Source organism: Haliotis rubra, unplaced genomic scaffold, assembly GCF_003918875.1.
Source record: "Haliotis rubra isolate DU_JTF1 unplaced genomic scaffold, ASM391887v1 Scf1053, whole genome shotgun sequence".
Taxonomy (NCBI): domain Eukaryota; kingdom Metazoa; phylum Mollusca; class Gastropoda; order Lepetellida; family Haliotidae; genus Haliotis; species Haliotis rubra.
The window spans coordinates 70416-91593 of NW_025764952.1; the positions used below are offsets into that span (position 1 = coordinate 70416).

Here is a 21178-nt window from a genome sequence, read left to right on the forward strand (position 1 = left end):
GTTAGAGATAATACCACACGCTGAAAGAAGTTCGTGGGTATTACTCGGTAAATCATACATTCCTTTTGAAAGTCAGTATTATTGTAGTAACATCTCCTCTCAGAGAACCATCATTCATTTATCATAAAAGTAATTGCTTTATCAGTGAAATGTCGCTTGATGGAACCACAGCGACGTTAAAGGAAAACATTAGTTCCGTTACCTAAGTGGGAAATACAAAGTTGGTACAAAAATCGCAGTTTATATATATACCTGTCGGCTGCTTGTCAATGTTGGGAACATTCTTATGTGTATCCTCGTTTCCTGGTGATTCTGTCAAAATGGACGTCGCAGTTACTTCACAGAAAAATGAAGTTTGTTCTATAAATCAGAGTAGTATGTTCAGGACTCAAGATATTAAATCTGTTATACTGCGAAGGAGACAAGAAACATTACTGACACTTGAAACTACATATATTAAAATATACATTCAATATAACACATCTCTCAGTGATGTCAACAGCAACGCGTCAGTATACTCACCAAACTGCTCCGCTTCAGGCTGCTCCGCTTCAGGCTGCTCCGCTCCAAGCTGCTTCTCAGTCAAGGGAACTGGAACATGTTATGTGATGGTCAGACCATGTTTATCGAACACATACAACAAACAAATCAGTTCAACAGCCTCACTAACATCTACATTAATATAATTACTGCATATTCATATTCTCTAAGACATGAACTATTAATAAAATAATAACTTATCAGATGAGAAACTATGCTAATATAAAGAGACAACATACACACACACATACATGCATTGCCATCAAGATTGCCCCCTCCTGATAACACGCATGCACACTCATTCAAACTCACTCTCTCACTCATACGTGCACATAAATCAGAGGTACCGCCCTTTGTAACTCAAACTCCCGCTCTCTCACAAACAATACACGGCCAGACAGACAGACATGGCGCCAAAAGATTTTAATTTGACTGAACTGAGGAATACTTACCAGCTTCAGGAGTACTGCAAAGAAAAGAAAACATCTGAATTATACTTTGTATTTCATATATAGTTGCACGTGGTCACACCTTGAGCTTCAGCTCAGTTTACAGTTTGCTCATTCAACAGTCGTGTCAACGTATGTACACATATTTAGATGTTAATGACAAGGCATTTCTTTACCATTCATATTTTTCTCTCAAAATTCATTTACGCTCAGTGTATTCCACGGTGACCCAAGTAAGCTATTCATTATCGTTTACGAGTTATAGTTACCTGAATTCGTTATTGGGGTATCTTCTTTTCGATTCTGCCCTTCTCCTCGATCTCCTGGAAATGAATCGGAAGTAAAATTGAAGTTTTAAAGGTATGCTTATGAAATCTAGACAGTTTCATACTTACATGGAACAATGTAAGACAGTGTTGTTTCACTAAAGGTAGCATGTTCTCTACATTATGTGTCCTACATATCATACATGTCATACATATCACACATGTCATACATTAGAGATGCTACTAAAAGTGTCAGTGAAGATTAGTGTATACCCCCATGCGACGATTTAACCCAGGAGTACATATGTTACAGTCTGACAATGTAGAGAATGAATTTTAGCTTATGCAGTTCAATAAACGCCTGGATATATAAGTTCGTTACAAATCAATTGTTGTCTGTTTAATCGTTGATGACAAATTCCAAACATTGTGATGAATACTTTCATGACACATCACAGAAAATTGAAAGGATACGAAAGTGTGTACATGTTTGATTATTTAAATGGGTGACTTTTAATCCTAACATAAATAATCCACTTTCATTTGTTTGCGTTTTTGAAATTCAAAATAATTTTAAATAAATGTTTGGGCAGATTTATTTTCACTCAATATTTTAAATGACAGAAGAATGTTGGTGCTTTGTAGACTGTCGAATTGATGCACATTTATAGAGTAGAATATACACTTACAGTCTGAACACCACCACAGCAAGGATGATACAGACGATGAGGATAATGAGGAATATACACTTACAGTCTGAACATCACCACAGCTAGGATGATACAGACGATGAGGATAATGAGGAATATACACTTACAGTCTGAACATCACCACAGCAAGGATGATACAGACGATGGAGAATACTGGGACAAGGATCGCAGCAAGATTGTTGTCATCGGGGCCTGCCGTGGTTGTGACTGCCGTGGTTGTCACTGTCGTGGTTGTGACTGCCGTGGTTTTCACTGTCGTGGATGGGTCTGCCAAAATACCCGTTGAAAAACAATAATGATAAACACCCACGATAAAAAAAACAACATCCGTATGTCAGATTAATATCAGATAATTATGTGCTGTCCATAACACTTATACCTGTGAACATTTTCAAATTTATCCTCAGCAACCCATGGTCTTAACAAGGAACATTGGGACAAGATTCGCTGTTGTCGTGGTTGTGTGTTCGAAAATGCTTCTCAAAACGAAGAAAAACATAAACCTATTTAATTAAAGGTGTAACCATCCCAATAACCCAGTTTACAACAACATTTTGTAATGCAATTTCCTATGCTATACAATTAGATGCATAAAGGTAAAAAATTGCCTTATAAAATGTCGAGGTTTGGAATCTTCACTGCACCCTACTTTAACAAGTGTTTCAAAAATCACTACCTACCAAGAGTGAGTGAGTGAGTGAAGATTTAAAGTCACAAAGGCAATATCTCAGCCATATCGTGACTCAAACTAGTTCTAAATTCATAATAAATATATATGATATATAAAACCCCGTCAACGAAGGACAGTGACATTGCTAGATTATGGCAAAATCGGTTAAAACTAGATAGCAGATATCTTTAAAAGTACAAACCTATTTTTGGACAATACAATGTAAAAATGTGCTATTGATCGCCAACAACTGAAGGTAGATCACCATACTAGGGTCCATGGGGACTTTTGCTACCTGTATGGACCCCAGCTGGATTTACACCATCCCTTCAGCCGTTAGCGACGTGGCATTTATGCTGAGATTAAGCCATACATTAAAATGACAAAAATACTACGATTAAAATCCTGTTAGACTTAAATATACTTGAAATGTTTTGGGACTTATGTACCTACCTACCAAGAAATGGCTATATGAAATGCGTATTTATGATTTTCTATTTATTGTCTGTGAAGTTAAAGCAGTTAATACGTTTAGGTCCTGCATGAATTACTGTACCTGAAGTCTCATTGCAGAAACCCCCGATGTAGGTCTCTTTACAACCTAACGTACAATGTCCATTCCCGTGATTGCAGGTTTCCTTTAAACAGCCTCCGCTGCAGGATATGTTACACTGGTCGCCATGGTAACCACGAACACATCCCTCAGAACATTTCCCTGTGTACTTCTGACAGTGTCTGAGGTTTCTCCGTGGGTCAGGGTAACAGTTGGAGGGGCAGGTCCTGTCGCAGTTCTCGCCATATATTCCCCAGGAGCATTGCTCATCGCTATGCACCGGTAAAGCTGGAAGAGAATTGTTGTTACATATTAAAACGGACAAATAGTAATGATGCAAGGTAACAAAATTGCAAGGTTGCAAAATGTGAAGACAGTATGAACTCATGTGTTATCTATGACCCTTAGTCTGAATGTGAGTGAGTGAGTAAGTTAAAATATAATATTGGAGCCATATCGTGACGAGGATTTGAATAATCGAAGAACAGTAAAAAACTAGAGGATCAGAGATATGTATATAAAACTAGTATGAAAAGCTAAAACAGTTCAACTATAGAAGACAATACAATATAAGAACAAGCTATGTATTGACAAGAACTGAAGGTAGATCACCATACTATGGTCTATGGGGACTTACAGTAAATTTGCTTCCCGCATGGACCCTAGCTGGATGTCTGAATTGGAGCTAAAGCATCTTCCCCTACGATATAGATATATTACAGGTACTCACTGATCCCCAGCAAAACTGCAAGTAGCCACATTGCGGAAGTTGCTGCTTTACCTGTTGGAAAACAAAACAAATATCGGTAGTAACTACAATAAATAATACAAAATAGATAATAAAATGCTAAAGTTGTCGAGTTTAATTCATTTCTTGTGTAACGACGAAAACGCTATTCGTGAACTTTCAAATATAGCAACAACTCAACCCTGAAACATCATGTAAAACAACTGACAAACTAACAAACAAATGCAACAAACAACGGTTACAGTTTACAAATCAGGAAAGGTTACTGCAAAGAGAATACATGTACATTGTTATTGGAAAATGGATTGCCATTACAAGACTATGGGCAGAAATATGATGGTGGGACATGCTCATCGGGTATCGCCACTTATTTAAAGAAGTTGGAAGCGATGGTGGGACATGCTCATCGGGTATCGCCACTTGTTTAAAGAAGTTGGAAGCGATGGTGGGACATGCTCATCGGGTATCGCCACTTATTTAAAGATGTTGGAAGCGATGGTGGGACATGCTCATCGGGTATCGCCACTTATTTAAAGAAGTTGGAAGCGATGGTGGGACATGCTCATCGGGTATCGCCACTTATTTAAAGAAGTTGGAAGCGATGGTGGACATGCTCATCGGTATCGCCACTTGTTTAAAGAAGTTGGAAGCGATGGTGGGACATGCTCATCGGGTATCGCCGCTTATTTAAAGATGTTGGAAGCGATGGTGGGACATGCTCATCGGGTATCGTCGCTTATTTGAAGAAGTTGGAAGCGATGGTGGGACAAACTCATCGGGTATTGCCACTTATTTAAAGAAGTTGGAAGCGATGGTGGGACATGCTCATCGGGTATCGCCACTTATTTAAAGAAGTTGGAAGCGATAGTGGGACATGCTCATCGGGTATCGTCACTTATTTAAAGAAGTTTGAAGCGATGGTGGGACATGCTCATCGGGTATCGCCACTTATTTAAAGAAGTTGGAAGCGATGGTGGGACATGCTCACCGGGTATCGTCGCTTATTTAAAGAAGTTGGAAGCGATGGTGGGACATGCGAATCGGGTATCGCCACTTATTTAAAGAAGTTTGAAGCGATGGTGGGACATGCTCATCGGGTATCGTCGCTTATTTAAAGAAGTTGGAAGCGATGGTGGGACATGCTCATCGGGTATTGTCGCTTATTTAAAGAAGTTGGAAGCGATGGTGGGACATGCTCATTGGGTATCGCCACTTATTTAAAGAAGTTGGAAGCGATGGTGGGACATGCTAATCGAGTATGGCCACTTATTTAAAGAAGTTGGAAGCGATGGTGGGACATGCTCATCTATGCCAATGACAATGCTTTTAGCAGATTAACTGACTGACTGACTGTGTGAGTTTAGTTTTACGCCGCTTTTAGCAATATTCCAGCAATATCACGGCGGGGGACACCAGAAATGGGCTTCACACATTGTACCAATGTGGGGAATCGAATCCGGGTCTTCGGCGTGACGAGCCAACACTTTAACCTCTAGGCTACCCCACCGCCCTATTTGTAGCAGATTAATAATAATAATAATAATAGTCCACTTGTAACACGCTGAACCTATGCACAGTACATGCTCTAAGCGCACATGTTTGAGAGGAGGTGCGAGAAGTAACACAGAGAAGGCAAGTCTGAACAGAAAGGTTTTGGGTTTCAAACGATGACAATGATTAGGATTTCTTCCTAAAACATTGTCAATACCCGATGTCAAAATACACACAACCTATATTTAATCATTATGTCTGATTTACATTCAGTATGATTTCTGGGTTTCTAACCCCAAAGCCCGAGAAACCGACACAGACGCATGTGAAACCAAACATTCGTCCGTACGGAAACCAAGATGTTTTATTTGTAGTAAATGTTTCCTGAAAAACTTGAATGGCTTCGAAATATAGTGTGCTTTGTTTCCTGCTGACAAGGAACATGTAATCAACCCCAAACATCGCCAATCTGAAACTTACAAACATAAGGTCATGTCGTGACTTTCGTGTGTTCATTGTGCATGTTTAAAACTCTCCCCAAGTTCTGCTCTGGGTACATTTCATTTTGCATACACGCTGTCTTAACATTTTTTGAGAAACAGTTGTGTTTCCACTCTTTTTCAGAAAGAAAATAGCATGGAAATATTGGAGCTGTTGTCACTTGCTTGCATTGTTGGGATCTCACAAGGTAAATCCAGTTTGTAACATTGCTATATACTAAGTAACACTTCAATTACGTAATGCTATTGTTTACATCATATCACTATTATTGACATCTTTATCATTATGTGCGTAAGAGAGTCTTGTTTTACGCCGCTTTTACCAATATTCCCGGTAATATAACGGCGAGGGACACCAGAAATGGGCTTCACACACTGTACCCATGTGAGAAATCGAACCCGTTTCTTCGGCGTGACGAGCGAAAGCTTTAACCGTGAGGCTATCCCACTGTCCCTATCATTGCTCAAACTAGTTTGAGACATACTTTCAGAAATCTGTTCCAGTTGCACCATGCAGAGACGGTCAGTACTGTTCAGGCTGTAGTAACATCTCGGGACAGTGTCTCACACAATGTGACCATGGCTATTTCGGCCTGATGTGCAATCTGTCTGCAGTAAGACGTGCAAGGGAAACATATGCCAATCTTCAGCTACTGGCATTGGCTGTGTTCCGAAGGATGTGCGTCTGGATACCAGGGCGGAAGGTGCCTCATACCATGTGACAGTCCAGGCGGTGGATGTACAGAATGTCCAGGTGGTTGTGATGGAGAGTACTGTTATCTGGACGCTGTGTCCTGTGTGTCTGGCTGCAGTGATGGGCACTACGGATCTGACTGCAAGAAGTGCACTGACAGATGCAAAACATGCAACAGGACATCAGGGGCATGTTGGGAGTGCCATCCGCCATATTTCGGCCGGAACTGCGAGTATTCATGTGATCGATGTATAAAACCATGCAACTTTCGTTGTTTCCATGGATGCCTACCTGGGTTTTATGGCCCTTTCTGCAGTAAGAATTGCAGTGAAAACTGTCGAGTCAACCACATTTCTTTGACCGAAACAGCTGCTAGTTCCGAATGCCAAGAGAAGAGCGGAAAGTGTATCTATGGATGTAAAGATGGCTGGGTCGGTTTACAATGCTCCAATCAGTGTAAGTATGGAATTTCTAGGTATAAGTAATAATTGTTAACAGGTTTATGATTGATGATAGATTTAGTTTTAGTTTTTTATTGTCATGATTACGATAACAGAGAAAATGTCTAAGCATTATATACTTCTCACACTTTGCTAAGGATCACAAAAATGCACAACTTTACTTACACGTAGATTTCTATTTTGAGCTTGTATCCATTTAAAACTGGATAAATAATGAGGGTAACCCCTCTTGAGGCACAAAGTAACCTTAATCTAACCTTATGCACTTGATACATCAGTAACCATAAAAATGGTTTTCATGGCAGCAATCGACCATTTTGCATATCATGGAACGAGTCACTGACAAGTACACAACACCTGTCAATAGCAGGTATGGGATCCACAAGATGAAATGACATACTGAAACCTATGATCCATATTTACAATAAGCTTAGATATTTAAACCAAATTGGACCTCACATCATAGATTTCTGTTGAATCCATGATTTGATCCTTAGCAAAGTGTGAATAGTAAATCTTGACCATGTGGCGTAACGTGATTCTTTTCTCTGTTAAAAAAGAAGTTAAGTCTGTCAGCAATGCTCATTATGTATATCTATGTATGTTTAGATGGGGCTACACAAGCTGCTGATGCTGTTACAATAGGACTTTCAACAGGATCAGCACTTCTATTTCTGATGTTGATGGCAGTGTGCTACCGGTGTCGAAATGTCATGAGATGTGACAGGTAAGATCATAACAGAAGTAAACAGTTGTCTCTGTTGTGTTTTGCATGTCGTGCTCCCCTTACATTACCCAAACCGGTGAAGATTTGGGTTGGAATTGGTCTTCAGCAACCAATACTTATAGTAAAGGCGACTAACGGGATCGAGTGGTCAGGTTTGCTGACTTTTTTTACACATGTCATCGGTTCCCAATTGCGTAGATGAGCGCTCATGCTGCTGATCACTAGATTGTCTTGTGGAGACTCGATTATTTACAGACCGTCGCCATATAGCTTGTAAATTGCTAAGTGCGACGTAAAACAACAAACCAACCAACCCTTACATTACCTGTAGTTCGTAGAAATCAACTGGAAAACAGTATTGTGGCTTGTTGAAACATATAGAAACATCGACAATAAAGTGATTTTTGGTCTTGATCGACTCTCCTTTCAGTTTACCGAGATGGTGTTCATATTTGTTGCTCTACAGTCACCTCCTGGTCAAACCTAGTAGTTTATCAAAGTGCATGAACATACACAACTGCCACTTTGCAGTTGCTATATGTAATTGTGTTTAGAGCTGATGTAAAACGCTCGTTTATCAATGGCTATTACACGTTACTACACTGTACTCATTTTAAGTGTCTATTGTTGTGACTTGTCAGATTAGCATGTACCACACTTGGAGCAAAATACATTATACACAAGGGTGTTACCTGGACACATGTGCTATCATTTGTTAAACTCGCCCTGTGAATTCTACAAAGTAGGAATGAAAATACAAAACAAATTGAGCTTGTGAACGTTACTGGAAAATATCTTGCTATTGTGGACAATTACAGACTCAGTGTGTTAAAATGAGATGACGTTAAAGTGAAAAATATGCTTTATAAATACGACATTTGTTACATTATGGGCGACAGGATAAAGCAAAATGGTTGACACTCAAACAATATAATGAGTCCACTTCTTTTGTTACAAGGATTAAAAAATAGGTTCTCCCTTCACAGAGGCATCCAAGCAGCCTTCCCTCTAGCTGACAGTGTGGAGGAACACAAAGATGCCCCCCGCTGTTGAGTACCATGGGTATTGTGAAATACTGGAGGACGACGGCAACAGGAGTCACCAGCCTATCATGAACCCAGAAGAAGGAAGTGAGTCTCCAATGCCTGTTTTGGCAGATTGTTTCCCAGCAGCAGGATACGGAGGTGGAGGAAGAGGAGGAGGAGGAGGCCGTCAAACATCCCACAAATGTGTGATGCCTGTGTCGATGACACAAGAACTGTCGTTAACTACATAACGCCAGTTGAGTGATACTGACCAACAGATAGTGCCTCTCGAGCCAAATATATACTAAACGTAACGTGTATTGTGTTTCTTTCTTCAGCGGCATGTTCAAGAGTGTTTATTAATCTCCCATTTGTTCAATGCAGCTGTTGACATGCACGATATTTGCACATACTTTTCAGCAATTTGATGCATGATCCTCGTGCAATTCATCTGCATAAGGTTTGAAAGAGAGAGAGAGAGAGAGAGAGAGAGAGAGAGAGAGAGAGAGAGAGAGGGGAGGAGGGAGTGAGAGGAGGGAGAGAGGGAGAGAGAGAGAGAGAGAGAGAGGAGAGAGAGAGAGAGAGAGAGAGAGAGAGAGAGAGAGAGGGAGGGAGAGAGAGCAAGATACATAACATATTGTGAGTGTTTTAACTGTGCCTAAACTTTTGATGGGTAGTATATTTTGTTTTGGTTTGTGAATGGTATGGAGTGAGTGAGTGAGTGAGTGAGTTTAGTTTTACGCCGCACTCAGCAATATTCCAGCTATATGGCGGCGATCTGTTTATAATCGATTCTGGACCAGACAATCCAGTGATCAACAGCATGAACATCGATCTACGCAATTGGGAACCGATGACATGTGTCAACCAAGTCAGCAAGCCTGACCACCCGATCCCGTTAGTTGCCTCTTACGACAAGCATAGTCGCCTTTTGTGACAAGCATGAGTTGCTGAAGACCTATTCTATCCCGGATCTTCACGGGTATGGAAACGGTTAAGGGCAAACACATGTTTTTATCATCTACGAAGAAAATACTGTCACAAGAGTAACAGCGAGGCCGCAACGAACCAGAACAAATATGGCAGGAGAAGGCGGTTGTTGATGATAACAGGCAAGCAGGAAGGGAAATCCCTCAACTGTAACTAGGATTCCATGACAGTCCAGCTGTACCTCACACCTCCCTAGCTTCAGGAGAAGGCGGTTGTTGATGATAACAGGCAAGCAGGAAGGGAATTCCCTCAACTGTAACTAGGATTCCATGACAGTCCAGCTGTACCTCACACCTCCCTAGCTTCAGGAGAAGGCGGTTGTGGATGATAACAGACAAGCAGGAAGGGAATTCTCTCAACTGTAACTAGGATTCCTTGACAGTCCAGCTGTATAAGGAATATATTCAATTTGTTGTCTAACAAGAAAGCGATCACAGTTGTGCAATTGTTGAAATACCTCTGTCGTTTCCATTTACAGTCCGTTTGAGTCAGATATTTTATCATTGTACAAAATTCCCATATAAATATAAATAGAACACATGTTTATCATTTATTAATACCCAACAGCTTTCTTATATTTGAAAATTTTCCGGACTACACCAAAAAAGTTCTTTAAGAAACTATCATTAAAATTTTGACACAGTTCACTATATGTTACGAGGGAGGAGTGCAGAGAAAGGGAGAGCCATGTGTTAGAGAAGCACGTGCACAAGTGCCCACCAAGTTATTTATACATTAGCTTGTACTGTGCAGTCTCCATCATTTCTCGCACACCTGGCTCACCAATGACTCTCATTGTCAAATGGTCACAACGACCCGGGCCTCGATGAATAGAGCGTTCGGAGAACAACGTCGATCTTTACCTCATACCTCACTAGCTGTACCTCACACCTCCCCAGCTGCACGCAACACCTCCCCAGCTGTACCTTAAACCTCTCCAGCTGTACCTCACACCTCACTAGCTGTACCTCACACGTCCCCAGCTGTACCCAGCAACACCTGTACTCCTCACCCCTCCCCAGCTGTACCTTAAACCTCTCCAGCTGTACCTGCACCACCACACCTCCCAGCTGCACCCAACACCTCCCCCAGCTGCTGTACCCTCAACCTCTCCAGCTGGCCTCACACCTCCCCAGCTGTACCCTCCCCAGCACCACCTCCCCCAGCTGTACCTCAAACCTCCCTCCAGCTGTACCTACCCACACCTCCCCAGCTGTACCAAACCCTCCCCAGCTGTACCCAACACCTCCCCAGCTGTACCTCCACCCTAGCTGTACCTTCACACCTCCCCAGCTGTACCCTCACACCTCCCAGCTGTACCTCACACCTCCCCAGCTGTACCTCACACCTCCCTAGCTGTACCTCACACCTCCCCAGCTGTACCTTAAACCTCTCCAGCTGTAACTCACACCTCCCCAGCTGTACCTCACACCTCCCCAGCTGTACCTTAAACCTCCCCAGCTGTACCTCACACCTCCCTAGCTGTACCTCACACCTCCCCAGCTGTACCTCACACCTCCCCAGCTGTACCTCACACCTCCAGCTGTACCTCACACCTCCCAGCTGTACCTTAAACCTCTCCAGCTGTACCTCACACCTCCCCAGCTGTACCTCACACCTCCCCAGCTGTACCTCACACCTCCCCAGCTGTCCCTCACACCTCCCCAGCTGTACCTTAAACCTCTCCAGCTGTACCTCACACCTCCCCAGCTGTACCTTAAACCTCTCCAGCTGTACCTCACACCTCCCTAGCTATACCTCACACCTCCCCAGCTGCACCCACACCTCCCCAGCTGTACCTCCACCTCCTAGCTGTACCCCCAGCTGTACCTCACACCTCCCCAGCTGTACCTTACACCTCTCCAGCTGTACCTCACACCTCCCCAGCTGTACCTCACACCTCCCCAGCTGTACCTCACACCTCCCCAGCTGTACCTCACACCTCCCCAGCTGTACCTCACACCTCCCCAGCTGTACCTCACACCTCCCCAGCTGTACCTCACACCTCCCCAGCTGTACCTCACACCTCCCCAGCTGTACCTCCCCACACCTCCCAGCTGTACCTTAAACCTCTCCAGCTGTACCACACACCTCCCCAGCTGTACCTCACACCTCCCCAGCTGTACCTCACACCTCCCCAGCTGTACCTCACACCTCCCAGCTACCCAGCTGCACCACACACCTCTCGAGCTGTACCTTACACATCATCAAAATATCATTAAAATATTGACATAGTTGAGTATTTGTTACGAGGGAGGAGCGCAATGAGGAGAACAGCCGGGCGTGCGAGAAAGGCGTTCGTACACTCATACCCCTCTCGTAGCCATTTTACTGAACTTGACTGTCTCTGAGCGCAAAAGCGCAGAGAGACAGAAATTGTCTAGTCGCCAAAGTATTTTCAAGGGCATGTAACTCTAGTGTACTTGGAAAACAAACATGGCATTCACGCAAAGGAAATTACTTCAAAGGGTATGTTTAACATGTTTAGATACTTTCCTACGCCATAATGCTAACATATTCTGCTTATAAAAAGTCAGGAAACCCAGGAGGACTATGCAATAATAAAAATATACTTGAAGTGTCTGGGAACAAATTATGCAAGCTGAAATGACAATTATTTCAACTATTTATTTCTTCTCAACTTTCGCGCCTGTTGTTGGCGATCTATAGCCTGTTTTTATATTGTATTGTCCCTATAGTGCTATTAGTTTTAAACTTTCCACGCTAGTTTTAATTCTAATTGTGATATTCTAGTTCTTTTACTGTCCTTCGTCGACAGGTTTTTATATTATACATATATTCCACTTCAAAATCAAATATGTTCTCGTCACGATATGGCTGAAATATTGCCGATGTGACGTTAAAAAAATAACTCACTCACTCACTCTACATTCGCGCATTCTGATTGTCTCCCGGACATGGCTACGAGAGTGGTACGAGTCTTCTTTCAGGTTACGGAAAGGGACGAGAAAGGATGGAGATGGCACAGCACAGGTTAATGAATCAATAACTTTGTCGGCACTTGTGCATGTGCGTGTCGTAACCCTGGCTGTGTACTCTCTCTGCACACCTCCCTCGTAACTGGCTGTGAACTGTGTCAGTACTTTAATGATAGTTTGTTAAACAACTTTTGTGTTTTTAGGACATAAATTCTGCACAAAAATCACCAAGATGGTCTGATGTTTTAACTATGATCAGCGTTTCATTGAGTTTAATATATTTATTAGTTCTCGAGTTAGATTGCAAGTCATCGGTCTGCTTTTCAGCCAGGCCGACTGTAGTTTCCTCGAAGGTCGAGTTGAGATCAGAAAAAGGCATAAAGTTTTAAAGTGCAATATTCCTCTCAAAAGTTCAACAGACGCATCTGCAATGGGTACATACATCTTGTTTTATATATTTGTAATACTAATTGTGTTATTTCTTGAAATGATGTTAAGCATATTGACTTAGGTTGTTTTGCTTTTTTATTGTAGTGACATAGGTAGTTCTGCCACGTTCTGCCCGGTAAAAGGAAATTCAATAATCGGTTTTGCCTACGTAATTCTAAAAGTATTTAATGAAAGAACATTAAAGTAAAGCATGATGCATTTGATCCCACATCGCAAGACTTCCAAAGAAAACAGGGGTGGTGGGGTAGCCTAGTGGTTAAAGCGTTGGCCCGTCACGCCGAAGACCCGGGTTCAATTCCCCACATGGGCACAATGTGTTAAGCCAATTTCTAGTGTCCCCCGCCGTGATATTGCTGGAATATTGCTAAAAGCGGCGTCAAACTAAACTCAGTCAATCAGTCCAAAGAAAACAAGGCCCTTTTCCCAGTAGTTTTCAAGATACCACTTTTTCGCCTCTCCTGAAAATCTACGAAAAGTGACTTAGGTCGTTCTGGTCCTCAACCTTTCCTATCATGTCGATTTGAGAGCACCATACAATATTTCTAAATCTCATGTACGTATTGAAGATGACACTACAATCATGATTGGTGGCTCACACATTGCTACGACCAAACGAGAAATTGTAAATATTTATTACCTCGCGTCCATTCACATCGGCCCTCAAATGGAAGCAGTAGTCCTCATATCCAAGCAAAACGCCTTCAAAGAGAGAGGTACACAAGTTGTACCATGCAAAGGTGTAAACGTCTGTTAGACATCAACTGTGCTGTACTTTGTAACTATACAGCGCCATGAGACAACGCCATATGGGATATTGGTAGTCACGCGCAATACCGTGATCACGTGCCCCAATCATATCTCGTCCTGTGAAGGTCCGGGTTAGAATTGGCCTTCAGTAACCCATGCTTGTCGTAAGAGGCGACTAACAGGATCAGATGGTCAGGCTCGCTGACTTGGTCGACACGTCATCGGTTCCCAGTTGCGCAGATCGATGCTCATGCTGTTGATCACTTGATTGTCTGGTCCAGACTCGATTATTTACAGACCGCCGCCATATAGCTGGGATATTGCTGAGTACGACGTAAAACGAACCTCACTCACTCGTTGTTTTGACATTGAAATGTTTATCCTTTGTTATAGTTAAAACACATGGAATTATCATGAAACGGCCCTCCAATAATCAGAAATTTCCGGCCGCTGCAAATGATATTGGACCGATCAACCTTAACGACGGGCCACTATCAGGTTCTGTTGTCAAGTGACGTCATAGTGGGTGCGTCGGTTCATTCGACATTGGCTTTGGACTGGCAGATAGTCTGGGTCAAACAAGTCAAAGCAACCCGAATTTCCGCTTTAAATAGCTTGCTGGTGCTAACCTTGACAATTGCACTAGTCACGTAATCCGTTACACAGAAGCAGTGAGTCTTTATGGTAGTGTCTTATTATATATTACACAAGGTTGTACTATTTACTTCATAGAATACAACATATCAGTCCAAGTGTCTCCCCATACAACATCTCCCCAGTCCAAGTGTCTCCCCATACAACACATCAGTCCAAGTGTCTTCCCATACAACATCACACATCCTTGGGTAGACTCTGCGACAAGCTGTATCTACTACGACACTGACTAGACAGATATAACAATAAACAGGTTGTGATATATATGAAATATTCACCTAAATAAAGAAGCGCAGAAGAGATGTATTTTTGCTGGTTTCTTTGTTAGTTGTTTAACGCCACACTCAGCAATGTCCCAGCCATATGGTGGCGGTCTGTAAATAATCGAGTCTGGACCAGACAGTCCAGTGATCAACAGCATGAGCATCGGTTTACGCAATTAGGATACGATGACATGTGCAGCTGAAAGGTAGTGTTCGCTTGTTTTGTTTGTTGTTTAACGCCGCACTCAGTGATAGTCCAACTGTATTGCAGCGGTCTGTAAATGGTCGAGTCTGGACCAGACAATACGGTGATCAACATCATGAGCATCTATCTACTCAGCTGGTATACGATGGCATGTGCAAAGATTAGGTAGACCGCTGTAGTAAAGTGAATTCATTCATAGATCAATCCCATACTTCAGCAGTTGTAACAAGTATCTCCCACCATACTCAGCTATAAATAGATCTACCCCCGCGCTACTACTGCTCACAGGTTTACACAATCCATCATCTGATCACACAACCTGCATACAACTCTATTCTAACATTCCTTCCACAAACCTGCACTTCGTAACTTCAAGCCCTCCGTTGTCACACTCCAACAAGCCGAAGTCTCTTTCTCCACATATCGTGATCAGATATTTCTGCAGTCTAGCCGAGACGAGTATTTCCCGAGAATACAACGTGGGCGAGCTTATTACATGTAGGGGTGACAGTCTGTTCGGACATTCACAGATCATTATTTATCAGATGCGTATTTATCAGAAATAACTCAGACATCTTCAATATTTATAAAAGAAACTAACTCAGACATCTTGAATATTTATTTGTGGAAATGTTTGAACATTACGTTGATCGATTGCGTTCTGTTCTGTTCTGTTCGTCAAATGCTATGTACACCTTCTGACCCCTTGTGTGATTATGTAACCGGTTTCAAAGGAAGTGGTACAATGTCTCACGTTGATCTGTGACAACCCAGTACACCTAGGGGCGTGCATACAATGACAACCCAGTACACCTACTTACATCGACCGTGGTTCAGGGACTTTGAGACAGACTAGGCTCGTTTATGAATTCAGCACACTGGTACAGGCCCTTAAACTGTGGAAATCAAGATATGCCACGTAATCTAGACTTGCAGGGGTTTTCATTGATATGTTTGTTTCAGGGTCTGTATGACAGTCTATCAGGTCATCACCGGTGCCTTTTACTTGTCATAGGCCATTGAATTACTTGTACGCTATGGCATAGTTTCTATGGGGTCATATGGGATATATTCTAAGGTAGTTTTAAAATCATTCCAGTCATCGCAAAATACTATTATTTGAAACCTTAAATCCTGTGTATTATCAAGCGGCCACAACATAGATCTGCTGATTCACGTCATCTAAGCCAACCCACGAGAGTTCAAAGCCTTGGTATCTGCCCTAACTACAAATTCATTGTGGCCGTCATTCAACGGCTGTCCACTTACAGAAACAGTTGAAAGAACTAAAACAAAGCCTTTACCCTAAATATCACATAGGAAATATCAATTTAATACGTGCATAGATTCTACTGCCATGGTTGGCCGCGTAGTCTTCAATAATCGGAATTCTACCACAACTTCGTGAAATTCGATTGCAAAATATGTTTTTTAACGTGTGTGATTTTATAACCGCTACATTGCGTGCGACTATAGCACTGTCCTGATACTTCCGTGTCACCACCAGCACAGCTGACACCAACACAACAGGTTCAGAATTTTCATTGCGTGCAACTATAGCACTGTCCTGATACTTCCGTGTCACCACCAGCACAGCTGACACCAACACAACAGGTTCAGAATTTTCATTGCGTGCAACTATAGCACTGTCCTGATACTTCCGTGTCACCACCAGCACAGCTGACACCAACACAACAGGTTCAGAATTTTCATTGCGTGCGACTATAGCACTGTCCTGATACTTCCGTGTCACAACCAGCACAGCTGACACCAACACAACAGGTTCAGAATTTTTTACATTGCGTGCAACTATAGCACTGTCCTGATACTTCCGTGTCACCACCAGCACAGCTGACACCAACACAACAGGTTCAGAATTTTCATTGCGTGCAACTATAGCACTGTCCTGATACTTCCGTGTCACCACCAGCACAGCTGACACCAACACAACAGGTTCAGAATTTTCATTGCGTGCAACTATAGCACTGTCCTGATACTTCCGTGTCACCACCAGCACAGCTGACACCAACACAACAGGTTCAGAATTTTCATTGCGTGCGACTATAGCACTGTCCTGATACTTCCGTGCCACAACCAGCACAGCTGACACCAACATAACAGGTTCAGAATTTCGATTTTCTACAGTGTTTCCAAAGTATATGTTCAAGACCTGGCACAATTCACTGATAATGAGTTAAATTCAGTTCTCCCAACCAACACAGTTCAGTATAATCAACCTCATAAAATTAGTATTCAACATAGAGGAAATAAATGGTTTAACTGAAAATTGTCTGCTTAAACACGTAGGCCTACTTAAAGAACACTTCTCGTTTGGAACTATTTTTGAAAACAAACACATGGTAATAAAAGCTCATAGTCATTTTTCACCACATTTATTGTCGGAAAACATAGAAAGTTCAATCCCATACAACAAAGAGCCTGATACTGCATTAACAAGATCGATGAATGAAGAATCAACAATAATCACAGTTAATGTATAGTACTTGGTTACGAAGATAGCAACCATAATGACAGAAAATGAAGACACGTGTGGAGTTAGTGAGAAAGTCATTTCAAACTACTGAAGCCAACCGCTGCCTTACAATCTTTTTTTCTTTTGTATAACCAGGCCCTGACATTAACAGACTCAATTACATAGACCTTGGTGTTCATCTGCAATTATGTGTTATTACTTTATACCTTGAAAAACATTTTCCACGATATATAGATAAGATATTCCTGTATATACATCAGATGCAAAACAAAGAATGTTATGGGGGCACACTCTACGAGGCTCGCCTCAACTCTATTTTCCTGAATGTCACACACAACTACACCCTGCGTACACTACACGGTACAGTTCGATTTTTCAAGCTGATGAAATTATTCAACATTTGTCTCGAAAATATGATAATGGTAAATTTTACTCAACATTTATCATATTAGTCTCCTTACATCTGCCACTGTACCATTCATTTTAATAATAATCAAACAGATTTACAACGCATATCCCTTACCATAAGCAGACAATAATTAACAAATGGAAAAGCGTTGTTAAAATACATCATTATGTTCATACCTAATTAACAGCAAATATTGATGTAATGTTTGCCACCTGGTAAGGTGGATGTTTGTTTCCGTCCATTATCGCATGGTAACTTCACGTTGGTACACTACACTGTTAATTTTACTATAATCACTGCTGGGTATCTATGTTGGTACACTATAAATCTAGGTACTGCCATCCATGTTGGTAAAATAATCACTTGAAACATGTTGGTATAAAGAACTTGTTACCAGGCGCTTCACTATAATCACTTCTGGGTATCCATGTTGGTACACTATAATCACTGCTGGGTATCATTGTTGGTTCACATTAAATCCCATCTGCGCACAATTCCCTGTCCAGGGGAAGAAAGACAATGTCCAAGGAAACTCAGCCACTGTGATTACTTTGCCGCATGCCTGGTAGAGGTCTGTGAACTTGTTGGTAAACACCGACTTGTCCGCCAAAGTATTATTCTCCCATTCAGTCAGGAATACGCCACTATCACTTCCGACGTTCTGTCTGTCACTATATGAAAACACTTCCATCTCCGATTCTTTCGAAATGTGAAACTGTTGCGTTACCACCTACACTTCTTTAACACTTCAAAAGGTATGTCAGGCCATCCCATGTAGTGCTGGCCGGGGTAGCAGTACTACGGCACATCAAACAGTAAACAGGTTATTGTCGTGTTTTGGGCTTTATCGGTTCCTTTTGCCAATATACTCAGTCGTTGCAGGGAATTCTACCATGAATCAAGAAAATACTAGATTCTGATTGGTTGTTCAGAAAAATCAGACGGCATCAATTGTGGATTGACGCTCATCTGATTGTAAGGCCGCTTCACCGCGCATTGACAAATCTTATTGTGAGAACTACTTCCGTTTGACCACAATGATGGCGGATCATAACAACAACTCCATGGATTTTGACGCTGACTTTCGATTATTCCACATAGGCAATTGGAATTTTTTTGGATTAAAAATGCGTTTGATTTCATTGCGCTTCACTGCGCACGTATAGAACACTGCCGCACTACTTCAGCTTGACCACCAACATGACTAATATCAACACAACAGACGTGATGGAAATGCTGATAAAACATTTATTTAAACTCGAAAAATACAATTATATGATCCCCCCCTCCACCCCCACAATTATGAGGGAACCTCACGATCATATTACCTTCTATTATAAAAATATTCAAACTCAATTACAATACACAGCCCCAAACATAAACAAAACAATATCTAACATATAAATCAGAAAGCCTTGTAAAAATACATCCCTATCTATACAAAATATGCAGCAAAACATTAGTAAACATTTACCTACCTGGTAAATGGTATATTTAATTCCGTTTAGAATGGGAAATTTGCAAGATAGATCTAACGGTCTGGCGAAACACCACATTTATGCCACTCATAGTCATACTCCATCATATCCCGTTGCATCGTTCACAAAATAATTCTGCTCTCTGCCAGCTTCCCCGCAAGGTTGTCACTGTTATGTTCATCTACTTTGAAAAACGCTTGGACACAGTCCAGTCCCAAACGATGAAAACAAAGTTCCAAGGAATCACAAGTTAGTCGCATGTACACTAAGCAGCAACACTGTCACTCTTTTGTCGCATGCCGGGGTGGAGGCAGTACGTGAAATCATAATCGGCCGGTCATAAAAATCAACAGTCTTTGATGAGTTACAGGTCGTAGGTTGATCAGGAAAGGATCTATTCTTCGATTCTGCAGGGTTCAGGTTCGACAGTCAGTCAAGTATTGTCCACTGTCACTTCAAATTTCAACCTTTCGCAAAATGTAAACACTGGCTCGGCCGCCATTTCAAACTGTTGCGTAACTGTCTACTTCGAAGAAAATAAGTAGGTCAGACGATTCCATTATAGTGTGGCCAGGGGGGTACAGTTTCACGGCACACAAAACAATAGGCTGGTTTTAGTCGTGTGGAGTTGGGATGAAAAAAACAACAAGATCTCGGGTATTACATAATTGCATTGAATAAACAGTAGTTTGATTTCTTTGGACAGAATATTGTTATGTTGTAATGTTAAAAAAATACGAACGGCACCTACCGCTCCCTTCACAGACGAGTTCAATTCGCCTCTCGTCCCATGCCGGATTACGCAGTGTCTTCCGCAGAGCGAGGAAGTTCGATTTTAAATGTGTCATGGTAGAATGGAGATAACCCTAGTGTGTTTGAAAATCAGAGACATGCTTTACTGAATTGATGGCGACTAAATATTTCAATTGAAATTTAGTCGCCATCAATTCAGTAAAGCATGTCTCTGATTTTCAAACACACTAGGTTTATCTCCTAAATATCACGGTCTTCCGCGGAACGAACGAGTGCACATCATAATGGTCATGGCAAAATGCAGAAAAGTATTCAATTTTGAAAACTACACTAAGGTTACATTGAATAAATAGTCTCTAACCTTTATTATTTGAAGCCTGACGCTTCACAGCATGAATAGAAACATAATCAGCCATCACACCCAGTCAATATAACACACTGACCACAAAACATAACATAAACAATCTTACGGTAATTTTAATACAGCAGCAAATATTGCGGGTCAGTCTTATCAGTTTTCTTTCTCAAAGTGGTTGTGTGATATGAACAGTTTATTTTTACATATTTTAAATTCACCATCAATCGCTTGTACTTCAAACATAGCGGAAAGCCCAATAACCTCTGTACTTATCTGGTCATAGCTCGCGAAATCGTGCACTGTTTAAAACACGGGTTACACCAGGTTAAAGCTCACACGCTTGGGGTCATTAAGGTTACAACTTGTATTTTGCTTACTTGTGTTAACATCTTAGTTCACAGTTTAAAACGTATTTTTACGCCACCGTCACTGCTGAGCGTAACAAGTGAGCGAAATACAAGTCACGAAGTTATTACTAAAGCCGTGTAAGTTGGTGATACTGTCAATCACTTGCTTGGTAACCTGCAAAACAATTCTCCGTTAAGTCTCACACAAATCTCACAAAGAAGGTATCGTTTGTAACAAAACAAGTGACTTGTAAACA

The 21178-nt window shown here is 41.6% G+C and overlaps 1 protein-coding gene and 1 long non-coding RNA gene across 12 annotated transcripts in view; both read right to left on the reverse strand.

Moving 5' to 3' along the window:
- The window catches only part of LOC124276724 (serine/threonine-protein phosphatase 6 regulatory ankyrin repeat subunit B-like), a 240462-nt gene that overhangs the window by 7020 nt on the left and 212264 nt on the right, over nt 1-21178 (reverse strand). The window contains exon 10 of one of the 11 annotated variants that reach the window (XM_046712368.1): nt 253-312. The exons of the other annotated variants lie outside the window; for them this stretch is intronic. Coding sequence (XP_046568324.1) covers nt 253-312 — 60 coding nt within the window. The remainder of the gene's footprint in view (nt 1-252; nt 313-21178) is intronic. 11 annotated transcript variants of the gene reach the window in all.
- On the reverse strand, nt 3347-15575 carry LOC124276854. The gene is made up of 4 exons (XR_006898676.1): nt 15439-15575; nt 13851-13912; nt 3919-3969; nt 3347-3476 (listed from the first exon to the last, which is right to left on the reverse strand). It is a non-coding gene; the product is annotated as an uncharacterized LOC124276854 (long non-coding RNA).